The following is an 18604-nucleotide window of genomic DNA, read 5'->3' as shown; positions in this document are numbered from 1 at the left end:
AGAACTGAGCAGGGCAGAGAGGGTAGCTCTCTGAAGGCCTGCTGGGGAAAGCAAAGGAATCATCAACAACGTCATAGAAAGAATTTGGCCAGGTTTGGCGAACGTCTATAGCTAAAGCTTGACCCAAAAGCTCTGCTTCAATTTGAGCATAAAGTTATTCTGTTGCATGCCCAAGTTGTCCACCTTTTAATTTACCTGAATGTTGAGCCCTGATGATAACTCTATGGAATCACAAACAACAGTTCTGTCTCCACAGCTGTAATCATTATAAAGAATGGGTTACTGAATCCTTGTAAATAATGGCCTAAGCTAATGACTCTAGGCTAGTCCATGAGCAAATCAACAGGATGTCACTATCCTAAATGCTGTTGATGACATGCTCAGACACGTTTCAGTGTCATGCTCATTGTTCAATTCAATCTCTACGGGACAAAACTTTTTCAGAGGATGTCGCATTCATTCTTACAAATGTTCACATTCATTTTACATGAATTCTTGCATTGTAAGAATAAAACCACTCAACACTGTGGCATTGCTCCCCTAAATGTTATAACCCCAAAATCAACGTTGAAGAAAGTACAGCATCCAGAGTTAAAGAGCTGACTGTTTAGTTGATCGAGAAGGCTGTACTGTAGAAGACAGCAGAGCAGCGAGGTCAGTCACAACAACCCTGTACTGTAGAAGACAGCAGAGCAGCGAGGTCAGTCACAACAACCCTGTACTGTAGAAGACTGCAGAGCAGCGAGGTCAGTCACAACAACCCTGTACTGTAGAAGACTGCAGAGCAGCGAGGTCAGTCACAACAACCCTGTACTGTAGAAGACAGCAGAGCAGCGAGGTCAGTCACAACAACCCTGTACTGTAGAAGACTGCAGAGCAGCGAGGTTAGTCACAACAACCCTGTAATGTAGAAGACAGCAGAGCAGCGAGGTCAGTCACAACAACCCTGTACTGTAGAAGACAGCAGAGCAGCGAGGTCAGTCACAACAACCCTGTACTGTAGAAGACTGCAGAGCAGCGAGGTCAGTCACAACAACCCTGTACTGTAGAAGACAGCAGAGCAGCGAGGTCAGTCACAACAACCCTGTACTGTAGAAGACAGCAGAGCAGCGAGGTCAGTCACAACAACCCTGTACTGTAGAAGACAGCAGAGCAGCGAGGTCAGTCACAACAACCCTGTACTGTAGAAGACTGCAGAGCAGCGAGGTCAGTCACAACAACCCTGTACTGTAGAAGACTGCAGAGCAGCGAGGTCAGTCACAACAACCCTGTACTGTAGAAGACAGCAGAGCAGCGAGGTCAGTCACAACAACCCTGTACTGTAGAAGACAGCAGAGCAGCGAGGTCAGTCACAACAACCCTGTACTGTAGAAGACAGCAGAGCAGCGAGGTCAGTAACAACAACCCTGTCTGTAGAAGACTGCAGAGCAGCGAGGTCAGTCACAACAACCCTGTACTGTAGAAGACAGCAGAGCAGCGAGGTCAGTCACAACAACCCTGTACTGTAGAAGACTGCAGAGCAGCGGTCAGTCACAACAACCCTGTACTGTAGAAGACAGCAGAGCAGCGAGGTCAGTCACAACAACCCTGTACTGTAGAAGACAGCAGAGCAGCGAGGTCAGTCACAACAACCCTGTACTGTAGAAGACAGCAGAGCAGCGAGGTCAGTCACAACAACCCTGTACTGTAGAAGACAGCAGAGCAGCGAGGTCAGTCACAACAACCCTGTACTGTAGAAGACAGCAGAGCAGCGAGGTCAGTCACAACAACCCTGTACTGTAGAAGACAGCAGAGCAGCGAGGTCAGTCACAACAACCCTGTACTGTAGAAGACAGCGGAGCAGCGAGGTCAGTCACAACAACCCTGTACTGTAGAAGACAGCAGAGCAGCGAGGTCAGTCACAACAACCCTGTACTGTAGAAGACAGCAGAGCAGCGAGGTCAGTCACAACAACCCTGTACTGTAGAAGACAGCAGAGCAGCGAGGTCAGTCACAACAACCCTGTAATGTAGAAGACAGCAGAGCAGCGAGGTCAGTCACAACAACCCTGTAATGTAGAAGACAGCAGAGCAGCGAGGTCAGTCACAACAACCCTGTACTGTAGAAGACAGCAGAGCAGCGCGGTCAGTCACAACAACCCTGTACTGTAGAAGACTGAATGGTGTGAGTTAGACTCATACAGTACAATACAGCACTTGTGAAAATAGTTTGAAATCCAATCCATTATTATTCTCACTTGTGTACACATTGCAGGCTACTCTGTGTACACATTGCAGGCTACTGTGTACATATTGTAGGCTACTGTGTACATATTGTAGGCTACTGTGTACATATTGTAGGCTACTGTGTACATATTGTAGGCTACTGTGTACATATTGTAGGCTACTGTGTACATATTGTAGGCTACTGTGTACATATTGTAGGCTACTGTGTACATATTGTAGGCTACTGTGTACATATTGTAGGCTACTGTGTACACATTGCAGGCTACTCTGTGTACATATTGTAGGCTACTCTGTGTACATATTGTAGAAATTTCGTCAGCTGGTGATTGTCAAGCAAATAACTGTTGGTCTCACGATAATTAACTGTTAATTAACATAAACACATTTAGCATCTCCTGGCTTCCACACACAGCCTACAAGCCACTGATGCAGACGTCTGGAACATCTACAGTCTAATAGATCCATGTAATATAGCCTACACCTTCACAATATATCCATTATTTATTTTAGACAGGTCTAAAGGAACATAATATGAAGAAAATCTAGTCTATTTCAGAAGAACAGAATGTCATACACTGAGTTGTCATTATGTTAGGTCGTGATCTGGCCATGCCAAATGGCTGTGGGCAACACTAGTTCATTTATCAGACAAGATTTGCGTAGAATTCCGTGGCATTATTTTAGAGTATGAAGAATACAATTGAACAAAGCTGAATGAAATAGAAAGGATATTTTCTCCAAACGATTTGAGGGAGTGCTCACATGCGGCTATTCTGTGTGGAGGTTAACAAAGAAATAGGAACTGCTATAAGCTTGATTTACAGTTATTAATGAAACTTTAGTTGTTCTACAAACGTTGGGCTATATGTTTAGATTTTTAATACATTGTAAAGCTGCATGATGAGACTCTAATGATGATTTGAAATAAGTCACGTGTAAGGCATGAGCTCTGCTTTGTTTATTTGCGCAGGCCGTACACACTTCAGTCTCTGTTGTGCCCTTAGCCTGGAGTGCTGCACGCTCCTAAGCACCTCTCAATCACATGGCTCTTCATCACGTGATCGTGTCTTTCTCACAGGCTACAAGTGAAGACCGACACATCGGAGACGTAACTGTGCGCGTCCTTATCCAATTCCGAGGTGCATACTGAAGATATTGGAAGAACTGTCCACATTTACTTTCGTCAGCCAACAAATCAAATCAAATTTTATTTTACACATGCACCAAATATAACAGGTGTAATTATATTACAGTGAAATGCTTACTTACAAGCCCCTATCCAACAACGCTTTAAGAAGTTTAAGAAAAAATTGTTAATAAGGCTTCAGTAAAAAAAAGAAAATAAAAGTAACAAATAATTCAACAGCAGCAGTAAAATAACAAGCGAGGCTATATACAGGGAGTACCGGTACAGAGTCAATGTGGAGGCTATATACAGGGAGTACCGGTACAGAGTCAATGTGGAGGCTATATACAGGGAGTACCGGTACAGAGTCAATGTGGAGGCTATATACAGGGGGTACCGGTACAGAGTCAATGTGGAGGCTATATACAGGAGTACCGGTACAGAGTCAATGTGGAGGCTATATACACCGGTACAGGAGTACCGGTACAGAGTCAATGTGGAGGCTATATACAGGGAGTACCGGTACAGAGTCAATGTGGAGGCTATATACAGGAGTACCGGTACAGAGTCAATGTGGAGGCTATATACAGGGGGTACCGGTACAGAGTCAATGTGGAGGCTATATACAGGGAGTACCGGTACAGAGTCAATGTGGAGGCTATATACAGGGGGTACCGGTACAGAGTCAATGTGGAGGCTATATACAGGGGGTACCGGTACAGAGTCAATGTGGAGGCTATATACAGGGGTACCGGTACAGAGTCAATGTGGAGGCTATATACAGGGGGTACCGGTACAGAGTCAATGTGGAGGCTATATACAGGGGGTACCGGTACAGAGTCAATGTGGAGGCTATATACAGGGAGTACCGGTACAGAGTCAATGTGGAGGCTATATACAGGGGTACCGGTACAGAGTCAATGTGGAGGCTATATACAGGAGTACCGGTACAGAGTCAATGTGGAGGCTATATACAGGGAGTACCGGTACAGAGTCAATGTGGAGGCTATATACAGGGAGTACCGGTACAGAGTCAATGTGGAGGCTATATACAGGGGGTACCGGTACAGAGTCAATGTGGAGGCTATATACAGGGGTACCGGTACAGAGTCAATGTGGAGGCTATATACAGGGGGTACCGGTACAGAGTCAATGTGGAGGCTATATACAGGGGTACCGGTACAGAGTCAATGTGGAGGCTATATACAGGGGAGTACCGGTACAGAGTCAATGTGGAGGCTATATACAGGGGGTACCGGTACAGAGTCAATGTGGAGGCTATATACAGGGGGCACCGGTACAGAGTCAATGTGGAGGCTATATACAGGGGGCACCGGTACAGAGTCAATGTGGAGGCTATATACAGGGGGTACAATGTGGAGGCGGTACAGAGTCAATGTGGAGGCTATATACAGGGGGCACCGGTACAGAGTCAATGTGGAGGCTATATACAGGGGGTACCGGTACAGAGTCAATGTGGAGGCTATATACAGGGAGTACCGGTACAGAGTCAATGTGGAGGCTATATACAGGGGGCACCGGTACAGAGTCAATGTGGAGGCTATATACAGGGGGTACCGGTACAGAGTCAATGTGGAGGCTATATACATGGGGTACTGGTACAGAGTCAATGTGGAGGCTATATACAGGGGGCACCGGTACAGAGTCAATGTGGAGGCTATATACAGGGGGTACCGGTACAGAGTCAATGTGGAGGCTATATACAGGGGGCACCGGTACAGAGTCAATGTGGAGGCTATACAAAGGGGGCACCGGTTTGTCGAGGTTATTGAGGTAATATGTACATGTAGGTAGAGTTAAAGTGACTATGCATATATTACAAACAGAGAGTAGCAGCAGCATAAAAGGGGTCTGGGTAGCCCTTTGAATAGCTGATGAGTAGGCCTAAGGAACAGCAAAAATAATTTGCCTATGTCAATCTACTATCCACCATAGTACAAAAGTTGACCTATTATATTCTGTAGGATAAATAAATATTCCAAACATAGATCCCAAATTAATACAACTGTCCCAGACTATCACATCCCACAACCACTAGCATAAAAAAAATAAGTTTTTACGCAATGTGGCTGATGCAACAGATCAGAACGTTGAGCTTAAAAATGTTGATAAACTATTAGGCTATTTCTTCACATTACAAGTGCAGCAACACGCACACAGCAGTCGTTGTTGGTGCCGATATGGTTTACATTTAGATGCAGGAGCTCTACGTACGTTTGATCTAATATTCTATTAAAGCAATAAGCTGAATGTTTCATTAGCGGGAAAACACCATTATCAAAAGTGACCACAAATGCAATGTAATGCTTTTATTATAAAGGTGCATTTTTATGTTAAAAATTATTTTCCTGAAACTTCCCTGAAACTCACACGCTGCTTCTATATGCCAGTTAGGCTCTACACCCCTCGTAAAGCAGATTAATGTGCTTCATTTTAAGAAGTTATTTGGACACTTGAGTTGTGATACTAACCTTATCAAAACAGATAGGCCTATGGGCTAAGCTACATGAGGTGTGATACTAGCCTAATTAAAACATATTGGGCTATGGGCTAGGCTACATGAGGTGTGATACTAGCCTTATTAAAACATATTGGGCTATGGGCTAGGCTACATGAGGTGTGATACTAGCCTTATTAAAACAAATAAAACTGTGAAGGACCTCGGCGTTACTCTGGACCCTGATCTCTCTTTTGAAGAACATATCAAGACCATTTCAAGGACATCTTTTTTCCATCTACGTAACATTGCAAAAATCAGAAACTTTCTGTCCAAAAATGATGCAGAAAAATTCATCCATGCTTTTGTCACTTCTAGGTTAGACTACTGCAATGCTCTACTTTCCGGCTACCCGGATAAAGCACTAAATAAACTTCAGTTGGTGCTAAATACGGCTGCTAGAATCCTGACTAGAACCAAAAAAATGTATCATATTACTCCAGTGCTAGCCTCTCTACACTGGCTTCCTGTCAAAGCAAGGGCTGATTTAATTTATTTTACTGCTAACCTACAAAGCATTACATGGGCTTGCTCCTACCTATCTCTCTGATTTGGTCCTGCCGTACATACCTACACGTACGCTACGGTCACAAGACGCAGGCCTCCTAATTGTCCCTAGAATTTCTAAGCAAACAGCTGGAGGCAGGGCTTTCTCCTATAGAGCTCCATTTTTATGGAACGGTCTGCCTACCCATGTCAGAGACGCAAACTCGGTCTCAACCTTTAAGTCTTTACTGAAGACTCATCTCTTCAGTGGGTCATATGATTGAGTGTAGTCTGGCCCAGGAGTGGGAAGGTGAACGGAAAGGCTCTGGAGCAACGAACCGCCCTTGCTGTCTCTGCCTGGCCGGTTCCCCTCTTTCCACTGGGATTCTCTGCCTCTAACCCTATTACAGGGGCTGAGTCACTGGCTTACTGGGGCTCTCTCATGCCGTCCCTGGAAGGGGTGCGTCACCTGAGTGGGTTGATTCACTGATGTGGTCATCCTGTCTGGGTTGGCGCCCCCCCTTGGGTTGTGCCATGGCGGAGATCTTTGTGGGCTATACTCGGCCCTGTCTCAGGATGGTAAGTTGGTGGTTGAAGTTATCCCTCTAGTGGTGTGGGGGCTGTGCTTTGGCAAAGTGGGTGGGGTTATATCCTTCCTGTTTGGCCCTGTCCGGGGGTGTCCTCGGATGGGTCCACAGTGTCTCTTGACCCCTCCTGTCTCAGCCTCCAGTATTTATGCTGCAGTAGTTAATGTGTCGGGGGGCTAGGGTCAGTTTGTTATATCTGGAGTACCTCTCCTGTTCGGTGTCCTGTGTGAATCTAAGTGTGCGTTCTCTAATTCTCTCTTTCTCTCTCTCTCTCTGAGGACCTGAGCCCTAGGACCATGCCCCAGGACTACCTGACATGATGACTCCTTGCTGTCCCCAGTCCACCTGGCCGTGCTGCTGCTCCAGTTTCAACTGTTCTGCCTTATTATTATTCGACCATGCTGGTCATTTATGAACATTTGAACATCTTGGCCATGTTCTGTTATAATCTCCACCCGGCACAGCCAGAAGAGGACTGGCCACCCCACATAGCCTGGTTCCTCTCTAGGTTTCTTCCTAGGTTTTGGCCTTTCTAGGGAGTTTTTCCTAGCCACCGTGCTTCTACACCTGCATTGCTTGCTGTTTGGGGTTTTAGGCTGGGTTTCTGTACAGCACTTTGAGATATCAGCTGATGTACGAAGGGCTATATAAATAAATTTGATTTGATTTGATTTTATATAGGCCTATGGGCTAAGCTACATGAGGTGTGATACAGATAGGCCTATGGGCTAAGCTACATGAGGTGTGATACAGATAGGCCTATGGGCTAAGCTACATGAGGTGTGATACAGACAGGCCTATGGGCTAAGCTACATGAGGTGTGGGACCAGCCAGGTAGCCTGTTGTAAATATAAGGTATGTGCTAAATATTCGCAATGTTGGGAAATAAATAGAGTAGGCCTGGCCTAAGCTGATGGAATCCTTCTCTTTTTAAGAAAGAGGCCAATTGTGGTTTTGCGCAACTGCATAGCCTATAGAAATGTTGAGCACCGTGAAGTGTTTGATTTGATTTTCTATTGTATTTGCATTGATGTCAGAGTGGTTAGAGGGACAACAGAGCCCTGAGTACCAGGTCATTAGGACCTGATGGAGGGACAATAGAGCCCTGAGTACCAGGTCATTAGGACCTGATGGAGGGACAATGGAGCCCTGAGTACCTGGCCTGATGGAGGGACAACAGAGCCCTGAGTACCAGGTCGTTAGAACCTGATGGAGGGAGAATAGAGCCCTGAGTACCAGACCATTAGGACCTGATGGAGGGACAATAGAGCCCTGAGTACCAGGCCGTTAGGACCTGATGGAGCGACAATAGAGACCTGAGTACCTGGCCTGATGGAGGGGCAATAGAGCCCTGGGTACCAGGTCATTAGGACCTGATATAGGGACAATGGAGCCCTGAGTACCAGGTCATTAGGACCTGATGGAGGGACAATAGAGACCTGAGTACCTGGCCTGATGGAGGGACAATAGAGCCCTGAGTACCAGGTCATAAGGACCTGATGGAGGGAGAATAGAGCCCTGGGGACCAGGTCATTAGGACCTGATGGAGGGACAATAGAGACCTGAGTACCAGACCATTAGTGACCTGATGGAGGAACAATAGAGACCTGAGTACCTGACCTGATGGAGGGACAATAGAGCCCTGAGTACCAGCTCATTAGGACCTGATGGAGGAACAATAGAGACCTGAGTTCCAGACCATTAGTGACCTGATGGAGGGACAATAGAGCCCTGAGTCACAGGCCATTAGCAAGTGTGGAAGGCTACTGATGACCATCAGCAGCATCAGCACTTGGAGAAGCCTAATTACTGTGACTAAATGGTTACGTGGAATTTGACTGTCTTCATGACTCGTGACCGCCAGTTTGGCGGTAATAACCCTACTCGTGTTTAGACTAGACCCAACGGCAACATACACTGTGTGTTTAGTGATGGTTAGGCTATAGCATCATCAACACTTGAATCCCCCCCACACACACCCACCCTTTTGGCCAAAATGTCAGCTCAATCAATGTGAAACCTGCATCAGATCAAACCCACTGTCCTGAAGTTGGCCGTCTCCAACTCTGGCCTAGTGACGCTGCTATAAATGGAAGGTGTTAAGGGATGGCGTTGACACATGAGTCTACAACAGAGAACAGACACAGTTGTAGGAAGGTGTGAAATATCTAGTCTGCTTAAACAGGCTGGTACCACTGTGATGATATACTGTATCTGACTTCAAAGACTACTTCAGTACAATTGTTCTCCTCTCCCAGCCATAGAAAGAGGCCAAGGCAGGGAACTCCCCTGTGTTAACATACATGCAGAGGAGGCAGTGGTAGGCAGCAGTGCGAGTAAGTAGCCTACTCTGTCAGGATGTGGTGAGGGTAACCGCTGTTGAGAGAAAATGGTACACACCTCAGCCTACCTATAAACAGCCTCCTGTCAATCTTTAAGGGTAAGGCTATTATATAGGCCAGTGGCGAATATGCACTCACTGGGCCAGGCTCTCAACTAGGGCGCTCTCTGAACACCAGCCATTTGAGAGCGCTTTTTTTCTCCCTCAAATTATAAAATGTTTGTTCGTTTTTCATCAAGATATTGAAGATAAACTTCATTTCTGTTCAATCTATATTCCATATTCTAAATCGCTAGTGTCACGTCACTTCATTCCCTTAATGTTTATTGTAACATTGTAGAGATATTTCAGTTTCATTTTTGTACAATACATTGTTGCATTTCATTTACCATTTCCTTCCCTCTGAGTGGGCAAGATGTTCATTTTACTCACAAGATCATTTTATTTCCCACAAAAGTGTTTGTTTGCTGTTTTGTCCTTGGAGCTCCTCAGTGTCAAATGGTTGTTACCTTTTCAAGCTACGAGCGCATGGTCATTCCACTAGCTCATACATGGGCATTCCACTAGTTAATTAATACATGGGCATTCCACTAGTTAATTAATACATGGTCATTCCACTAGTTCATACATGGTCATTCCACTAGTTAATTAATACATGGTCATTCCACTAGTTAATTAATACATGGTCATTCCACTAGTTAATTAATACATGGTCATTCCACTAGTTAATTAATACATGGTCATTCCACTAGTTAATTAATACATGGTCATTCCACTAGTTAATTAATACATGGTCATTCCACTAGTTAATTCATACATGGGCATTCCACTAGTTAATTAATACATGGGCATTCCACTAGTTAATTAATACATGGTCATTCCACTAGTTCATACATGGTCATTCCACTAGTTAATTCATACATGGTCATTCCACTAGTTAATTAATACATGGTCATTCCACTAGTTCATTAATACATGGTCATTCCACTAGTTCATTAATACATGGGCATTCCACTAGTTCATTAATACATGGGCATTCCACTAGTTCATTAATACATGGGCATTCCACTAGTTCATTAATACATGGTCATTCCACTAGTTCATTAATACATGGTCATTCCACTAGTTCATTAATACATGGTCATTCCACTAGTTCATTAATACATGGTCATTCCACTAGTTCATTAATACATGGTCATTCCACTAGTTCATTAATACATGGGCATTCCACTAGTTCATCAATACATGGGCATTCCACTAGTTCATTAATACATGGGCATTCCACTAGTTCATTAATACATGGGCATTCCACTAGTTCATAAATACATGGGCATTCCACTGGTTAATTAATACATGGGCATTCCACTAGTTCATTAATACATGGGCATTCCACTAGTTCATACATGGCCTTCCTGTCAGGAAGCCAATAATCTACTATAATAAATGAGTTGACTTTGAATTAATGAACGGGTCCTTTCTGAACAGGTTCTGATTATGACTACTATTATACAATATAATTAAAGATTTAGGAATATGCCTTTTACATTGAATAGCAGTTATGTGGTTTAATTGTCATTTTGACAGTGGTATGTCCCAGGGAGGAGATAAAAGAATATAGTCTTTTAAAAAAAAGGTCCAATGCAACCATTTTTATCTCAATATCAAATAATTGTTATCCAAAAATTAAGTACCTTACTGTAAAGTTATTGTTTTCAGAGGGGAAAATAGAAAACTAGCTGTTATGGTCAGAGAGATTTGGAACTCTTTCTTGTCTATTAACTACAGGGCTGGAAGTGTACCTAATGCCACAGGGCTGGGAGCTAGAGGGCTGGGAGTGTACCTAATGCCACAGGGCTGGGAGCTACAGGGCTGGGAGTGTACCGATATCACCAAGCAGGCCAAAACGCCATCGCACCTTAAACAGGATGACATTTCAGTCAGTCTTTTCAGACAGCTCTTTCACAAAAAGGGCTTGATCATATTTCACAATTTCACAGTATTATTCCAACCTCATAGTGTGGAAATATGTATAAAAACACAGGAAAATCACAATTGACTGCACCAGGACTTTAAGCGCCTGTTTCATGTTTCTTTGGCAGTTTGATCTTGGTAATTTTGAGGGGAGGCTGAAATGAGGCTGCAACAAGAGTCTTGATGGAATACAGAGGTTTGCTGCACTGAACCATCCCTGTATCCTACATCCTGAAGCTCCCTATATCCTGAATCTACCTGCTGCATCCTGAACCTGCATGCATCCTGAACATGCCAGCATCCTGACCAGCCTGCTAACTGAACCAGCCTGCATCCTGAACATGCCAGCATCCTGACCAGCCTGCTAACTGAACCAGCCTGCATCCTGAACATGCCAGCATCCTGACCCAGCCTGCATCCTGAACATGCCAGCATCCTGACCAGCCTGCTAACTGAACCAGCCTGCATCCTGAACCTGCCAGCATCCTGACCAGCCTGCTAACGGAACCAGCCTGCATCCTGAACCTGCCAGCATCCTGACCAGCCTGCTAACGGAACCAGCCTGCATCCTGAACCTGCCAGCATCCTGACCAGCCTGCTAACGGAACCAGCCTGCATCCTGAACATGCCAGCATCCTGACCAGCCTGCTAACTGAACCAGCCTGCATCCTGAACATGCCAGCATCCTGACCAGCCTGCTAACTGAACCATCCTGCATCCTGAACATGCCAGCATCCTGACCAGCCTAACTGAACCTGCCAGCATCCTGACCAGCCTGCTAACTGAACCTGCCAGCATCCTGACCAGCCTGCTAACTGAACCTGCCAGCATCCTGACCAGCCTGCTAACTGAACCTGCCAGCATCCTGACCAGCCTGCTAACTGAACCTGCCAGCATCCTGACCAGCCTGCTAACTGAACCAGCCTGCATCCTGAACCTGCCAGCATCCTGACCAGCCTGCTAACGGAACCAGCCTGCATCCTGAACCTGCCAGCATCCTGACCAGCCTGCTAACGGAACCAGCCTGCATCCTGAACATGCCAGCATCCTGACCAGCCTGCTAACTGAACCAGCCTGCATCCTGAACATGCCAGCATCCTGACCAGCCTGCTAACTGAACCATCCTGCATCCTGAACCTGCCAGCATCCTGACCAGCCTGCTAACTGAACCTGCCAGCATCCTGACCAGCCTGCTAACTGAACCTGCCAGCATCCTGACCAGCCTGCTAACTGAACCTGCCAGCATCCTGACCAGCCTGCTAACTGAACCTGCCAGCATCCTGACCAGCCTGCTAACTGAACCTGCCAGCATCCTGACCAGCCTGCTAACTGAACCTGCCAGCATCCTGACCCAGCATCCTAAAACATTTCAGCCCTTATAACTGCTACAAGGTTCCTAATTTACCAGGCCCACGAGAAACACCTCAACATATTTAAGGTAGGTGGTTGGTGTGGACGATGAGGAGTACAAAAGTACCGACAGCTTGTTTAATGTAGGGTAGAGGTCGATCAATTGTAAGGGGAAAATGTTAGGCCCACACAATTCTATTTTTATGTTCGTCATTTTTCACAGCTCACACCAAGGCATACATGGCTGTAAATAATAATCCCCACTCAAACCTTCCATGATTTGCTTAGCATACTTAAGTGAATCTTCTATCATTATGAACTATGGAAAGGTGAAACTAGAACGAAACGTCGAAAAGTGAAACTAGACCCACTTCTCTATTTAGTCTATTAGTTCAAACATTTCCTTTTATCATAAACTCATAGGAAATCAAATCTACATCCCCAAAAATGTACTTTGCCATGTGAAGCCTGTGTCCAAGATGCTTTTGACAGAGTAACGAATGTATGTACTGTAGAGCTACAGGGCTGGGAGTGTACCTAATGCTACAGGGCTGGGAGTGTACCTAATGCTACAGGGCTGGGAGTGTACCTAATGCTACAGGGCTGGGAGTGTACCTAATGCTACAGGGCTGGGAGTGTACCTAATGCTACAGGGCTGGGAGTGTACCTAATGCTACAGGGCTAGGAGTGTACCTAATGCCACAGGGCTGGGAGCTAAGTAATGCTACAGGGCTGGGAGTGTACCTAATGCTACAGGGCTGGGAGTGTACCTAATGCTACAGGGCTGGGAGTGTACCTAATGCTACAGGGCTGGGAGTGTACCTAATGCTACAGGGCTGGGAGTGTACCTAATGCCACAGGGCTGGGAGCTAAGTAATGCTACAGGGCTGGGAGTGTACCTAATGCTACAGGGCTGGGAGTGTACCTAATGCTACAGGGCTGGGAGTGTACCTAATGCTACAGGGCTGGGAGTGTACCTAATTCTACAGGGCTGGGAGTGTACCTAATGCTACAGGGCTGGGAGTGTACCTAATGCTACAGGGCTGGGAGTGTACCTAATGCTACAGGGCTGGGAGTGTACCTAATGCTACAGGGCTGGGAGTGTACCTAATGCTACAGGGCTGGGAGTGTACCTAATGCTACAGGGCTGGGAGTGTACCTAATGCTACAGGGCTGGGAGTGTACCTAATGCTACAGGGCTGGGAGTGTACCTAATGCTACAGGGCTGGGAGTGTACCTAATGCTACAGGGCTGGGAGTGTACCTAATGCTACAGGGCTGGGAGTGTACCTAATGCTACAGGGCTGGGAGTGTACCTAATGCTACAGGGCTGGGAGTGTACCTAATGCTACAGGGCTGGGAGTGTACCTAATGCTACAGGGCTGGGAGTGTACCTAATGCTACAGGGCTGGGAGTGTACCTAATGCTACATGGCTGGGAGTGTACCTAATGCTACATGGCTGGGAGTGTACCTAATGCTACATGGCTGGGAGTGTACCTAATGCTACAGGGCTGGGAGTGTACCTACTGCTACAGGGCTAGGAGTGTACCTACTGCCACAGGGCTGGGAGTGTACCTAATGCCACAGGGCTGGGAGTGTACCTAATGCCACAGGGCTGGGAGTGTACCTAATGCTACAGGGCTGGGAGCTACAGGGCTGGGAGTGTACCTAATGCTACAGGACTGGGAGTGTACCTAATGCTACACGGTTGGGAGTGTACCTAATGCTACAGGGCTGGGAGTATACACAATGCTACAGGGCTGGGAGCTACAGGACTGGGAGTGTACCCAATGCTACAGGGCTGGGAGCTACAGGACTGGGAGTGTACCTAATACTACAGTACTGGGAGTGTACCTAATGCTACAGGACTGGGAGTGTACCTACTGCTACAGGGCTGGGAGTGTACCTAATGCCACAGGGCTGGGAGTGTACCTAATGCCACAGGGCTGGGAGCTACAGGGCTGGGAGTGTACCTAATGCTACACGGCTGGGAGTGTACCTAATGCTACAGGACTGGGAGTGTACACAATGCTACAGGGCTGGGAGTATACACAATGCTACAGGGCTGGGAGCTACAGGACTGGGAGTGTACCCAATGCTACAGGGCTGGGAGTGTACCTAATACTACAGTACTGGGAGTGTACCTAATGCTACAGGACTGGGAGTGTACCTAATGCTACAGGACTGGGAGTGTACCTAATGCTACAGGACTGGGAGTGTACCTAATGCTACAGGACTGGGAGTGTACCTAATGCTACAGGACTGGGAGCTACAGGGCTGGGAGTGTACCTAATGCTACAGGGCTGGGAGCTACCTAATAAAAAAAAAAAAAAAAAATTAATTTTACTAGGCAAGTCAGTTAAGAACAAATTCTTATTTTCAATGACGGCCTAGGAACAGTGGGTTAACTGCCTGTTCAGGGGCAGAACGACAGATTTTGTACCTTGTCAACCTTTCGGTTACTAGTCCAATGCTCTAACCACTAGGCTACCCTGCTACAGGACTGGGAGCTACCTAATGCTACAGGACTGGGAGCTACCTAATGCTACAGGACTGGGAGCTACCTAATGCTACAGGACTGGGAGCTACCTAATGCTACAGGACTGGGAGCTACCTAATGCTACAGGACTGGGAGCTACCTACTGCTTGTACTGTAGAGCAACAGGGCTGGGTTGTGGTGAGTGATAGAGGAGGTTTCACACAGCTCGGCCAAAGCCTGTCCAATATGACTCAGAAAGAACACGATCTGATACCACACGCACCCCCCCTGCATCCTCCCACCCACACACACACAACAAGACAAACATCATCAGGAACGGAGTCAGCAGCACACAGTGGAGCTTAGCATTACCATAGGAATGTAGTAAATCTATTCAGGCCTACTGTAAGTACACGTCACAAGTTCCCACACGATCCATCAATCTGAATTATATCTTAACACAAGACAATCTACCCTATTTCATTCTTAACCAGCAGCGTGTAAGAAACATATCACTCCACACAGACTAGAACCCAGGCCAATTTTAAAGGAAAAGGGAAATGCATAAAAAATGCACGCAGTGGTTGATTCCCTGTTTCGATATCTGAAACCCATTTCTCTAAAACAATCTGTCAAAAACCACAAGATTCAATTTGCAACAAATAATGATCTCTCTGGGTCTCCTGTGAGCATAACAACCTCTCCCAATTGCCATCCATCCACGTCATAACCCACTTCCTGTACCCAACAGCTATCCTGTCCAATAAGGAGACAGTATTCGGTTGTAGCAGTACACTTATCCAATGAGGTACCGGCATGTGGTTGTTCCATGGGAGCTGAGGGCACTGTAATGAAGCAGTGAGCTCCTGAGAGCCTAGCTCCGGATATGAGTCTGACCCTGGATCAATGAGAGGGAAGCCAGTTATTACACTACAGGCCCAAGGTTTATGAGTTTCGTTTTAAATCTAATATCAGCGTTATGTCCAAGGATCATTTCCCCTCCTTATTCTGGTCAGTTCAGCAGCTGCACTATTGACTCATCCACATAACACCTATTTAATTCACGTCAGGACTGAGGGGAAAAACGACAAAGCTGGCGTAATATATACAACAACACTTTTTACATGATATTTGACTTAAGGGTGGACATTGGATATCAATGTGAACTATAGGTTGTTGTGTTTCCCATAGGCTACTGCACTGAAAATGTGGAACCTGTCTTCGGAGGCCGGAATCATTTCCTGGGTTGTTCTAAGCACGTTGTGTTCGACTGGTGAAGCATTTCCCCATCACATATAGCTGGACAGCTGATGCTGGCTGGTCATGTCCTGAACTCAGCGTTCCCCCCCCCAAAACTCTCCCTGTTGGGAGTTGCTGCTAGACTGTGGATTGTTGTAAAAATAAAAAATAAAATGGTGGTTTGATCTATTTGGTGAGTAACAAGAACTTGAAAAAGGGTGCATCTGGATCCTAATGTTTATGTCCCCAACTCCATGTGATTTATTTAACATTCCAACCTTTAACATTTTTGACATGTGTTTTTCTGGATTTTTGTTGTTGTTATTCTGTCTCTCACTGTTCAAATAAACCTACCATTAAAATGATAGACTGATCATTTCTTTGTCAGCGGGAAAACGTACAAAATCAGCAGGGTATCAAATACTTTTTCCCCTCACTGTATATCCTGTTATACTGGTGAAACAGCCCTGTAGTCCAGGGCTAAGCCTAACCACAGATGTACCATAATCACCACCTCCACTGTAGCCTACTGTACCAACGTGGACATGCTGACTCATGGTCTGTCTGGTGAGCATGGAAACTATGTTTAAATCTCACCAATGTCCGATGTCTGCAGTCTCTAAGACTTTGCTAGTATAGGACCTACATTGACATGTTATGCACAGTGTTTTATAAAGGCAACATTTTATACCATGTCTTGATAGTACAGTGTTTCACTGTGTAAGATACACTAACCAGGCCAAACAACTGACAGGATATTCAGATCTGTCTATTGCTCTCTCCATCCAGGGGTAACCTACTAAGGATGTGTTGTTTATCACATCGACATTGCTCATGTTATGTTACCCACCTTCATTTTCAGATGTTGGGCATGCAACCTGTAGTACCAAATCAAACGTCCTCTCGGGAAACTCGCTGTAATAAAGGAGAGAGATGATGACTTTAGCTGGGAGCAAAATAAACATCTGTGTACAAACATAATTTATGGTATGCAACAATTGCAAACTAGCTACATCAACAGCATATTATGCAACATAGTTTGACACATTGTTATAAATAGTGATGAAGCAACTCATATTTGGCGGAATCATCGGTCAAGCTCTGTCTGTGCTGGCCAGACAACTCAGTTCTCGCGTGATTCATTTGATGGTCGAGAAATAAATTGGTTAAAGCTGCTGTTACTGCTGACAATTCAGCAAAACATTCTGGGGGAAATGTCTTGTAGCTAAAAGTCTATATTGACACCATATTATATTGTTTACTTTAGGACCGTTAAATACTCAAATATAGGAGGTCCTAGGCTAGCAGGCTAATTAATTTAGCGAACTTAATTAAAATTATTTTAGCAACTTGACAGCATTACACTGACCCAAATGCTAACTCAGCATGCCAGACCGCCAGCTAAATAAATTACAATTCACACTTTTAATAACGGTCCATAAAACATTGGTATGTATTGTCTAGAAGTAAACAAACTCGTGTCTTACTTTATTCTGCTGTCCATCGTTCACAACATCGCGACAGCTCGCGCCACCGGCTTTGCTGTTCCAGACCAAGCTTGCGTTCCGAAGCAACGAGAGGTCCGTAACTAGTTCAACCTTTCAGCCTGTTACCTACCGCTGACACCACATGCTTCAAAGATTTATTCTAGCTAGTAGCGATGTTTCTTCCTTGTTCCTGATCTGTACAGTTGGCTGTTTCAGTTCCACGGTATTTCCACAACAAACAGCACCAGGAAGTGGCTGTGAAAGATTTAGTGACGTCACCTAATTTGATAAACATCTTGGAGTGTCCCCTCCTCCCCCTAAATCCTCAGAACAGCAGTGATTTCATGTCCCCCTCCTTGATTTGAGCTGATGGCGTTATCATGTTGTTCTATAGTAAATGCTTAGTAATTGAGTTTATTTATTTATTTTTTATTTATTTTTATTACACATGGGCAATAGGGACTGCTCCTTCACAAGTAAGAGTAGTGATGGCTATAGGGAGTGGCAAATGCACCCTCGGTTGTTCTTTTTTCACATTATTCATCTTCACATACCTGTCTGGATCTGACGTCATTGACAACAACAACAAACATGACCAGAGCTTTTTGATTGTTGTAAAGCAGAGGATATTCCTGTGGGCATATATTTGGGCCTTATGCATGCATTCCACATTTGCTGCATTAAATAGGCTATAATTCACACACAACTCTTAGCAGTCCAACCTATGATGCAGAGTCATCGAGCCCCTGTGTTAGCCTATATGTGTCCCGGGGTAAATTGAAACCAGTGGCTGTG

General features: G+C 45.4%; 1 protein-coding gene across 3 annotated transcripts in view; it reads right to left on the bottom strand.

Annotated features, from left to right (window-relative positions):
• The window catches only part of LOC112236161 (DENN domain-containing protein 1B), a 232010-nt gene extending 213929 nt beyond the window's left edge, over window positions 1-18081 (bottom strand). For 2 of the 3 annotated variants that reach the window (XM_042322483.1, XM_042322484.1), the window contains exons 1-2: window positions 17810-18080; window positions 17173-17237 (exon numbers count right to left, since the gene is read on the bottom strand). In XM_042322483.1, coding sequence (XP_042178417.1) covers window positions 17173-17237; window positions 17810-17826 — 82 coding nt within the window. In that variant the 5' untranslated portion in view covers window positions 17827-18080. Of the gene's footprint in view, window positions 1-17172; window positions 17238-17809 lie in introns of all 3 variants that reach the window. The other variant, XM_042322485.1, reaches the window with a different exon arrangement.
• Window positions 18082-18604: the final 523 nt, after the last annotated feature.

This window comes from Oncorhynchus tshawytscha, linkage group LG05, assembly GCF_018296145.1.
Source record: "Oncorhynchus tshawytscha isolate Ot180627B linkage group LG05, Otsh_v2.0, whole genome shotgun sequence".
NCBI classification, from domain to species: Eukaryota; Metazoa; Chordata; class Actinopteri; order Salmoniformes; family Salmonidae; genus Oncorhynchus; species Oncorhynchus tshawytscha.
This window is presented reverse-complemented; position numbering and strand designations above follow the sequence as displayed.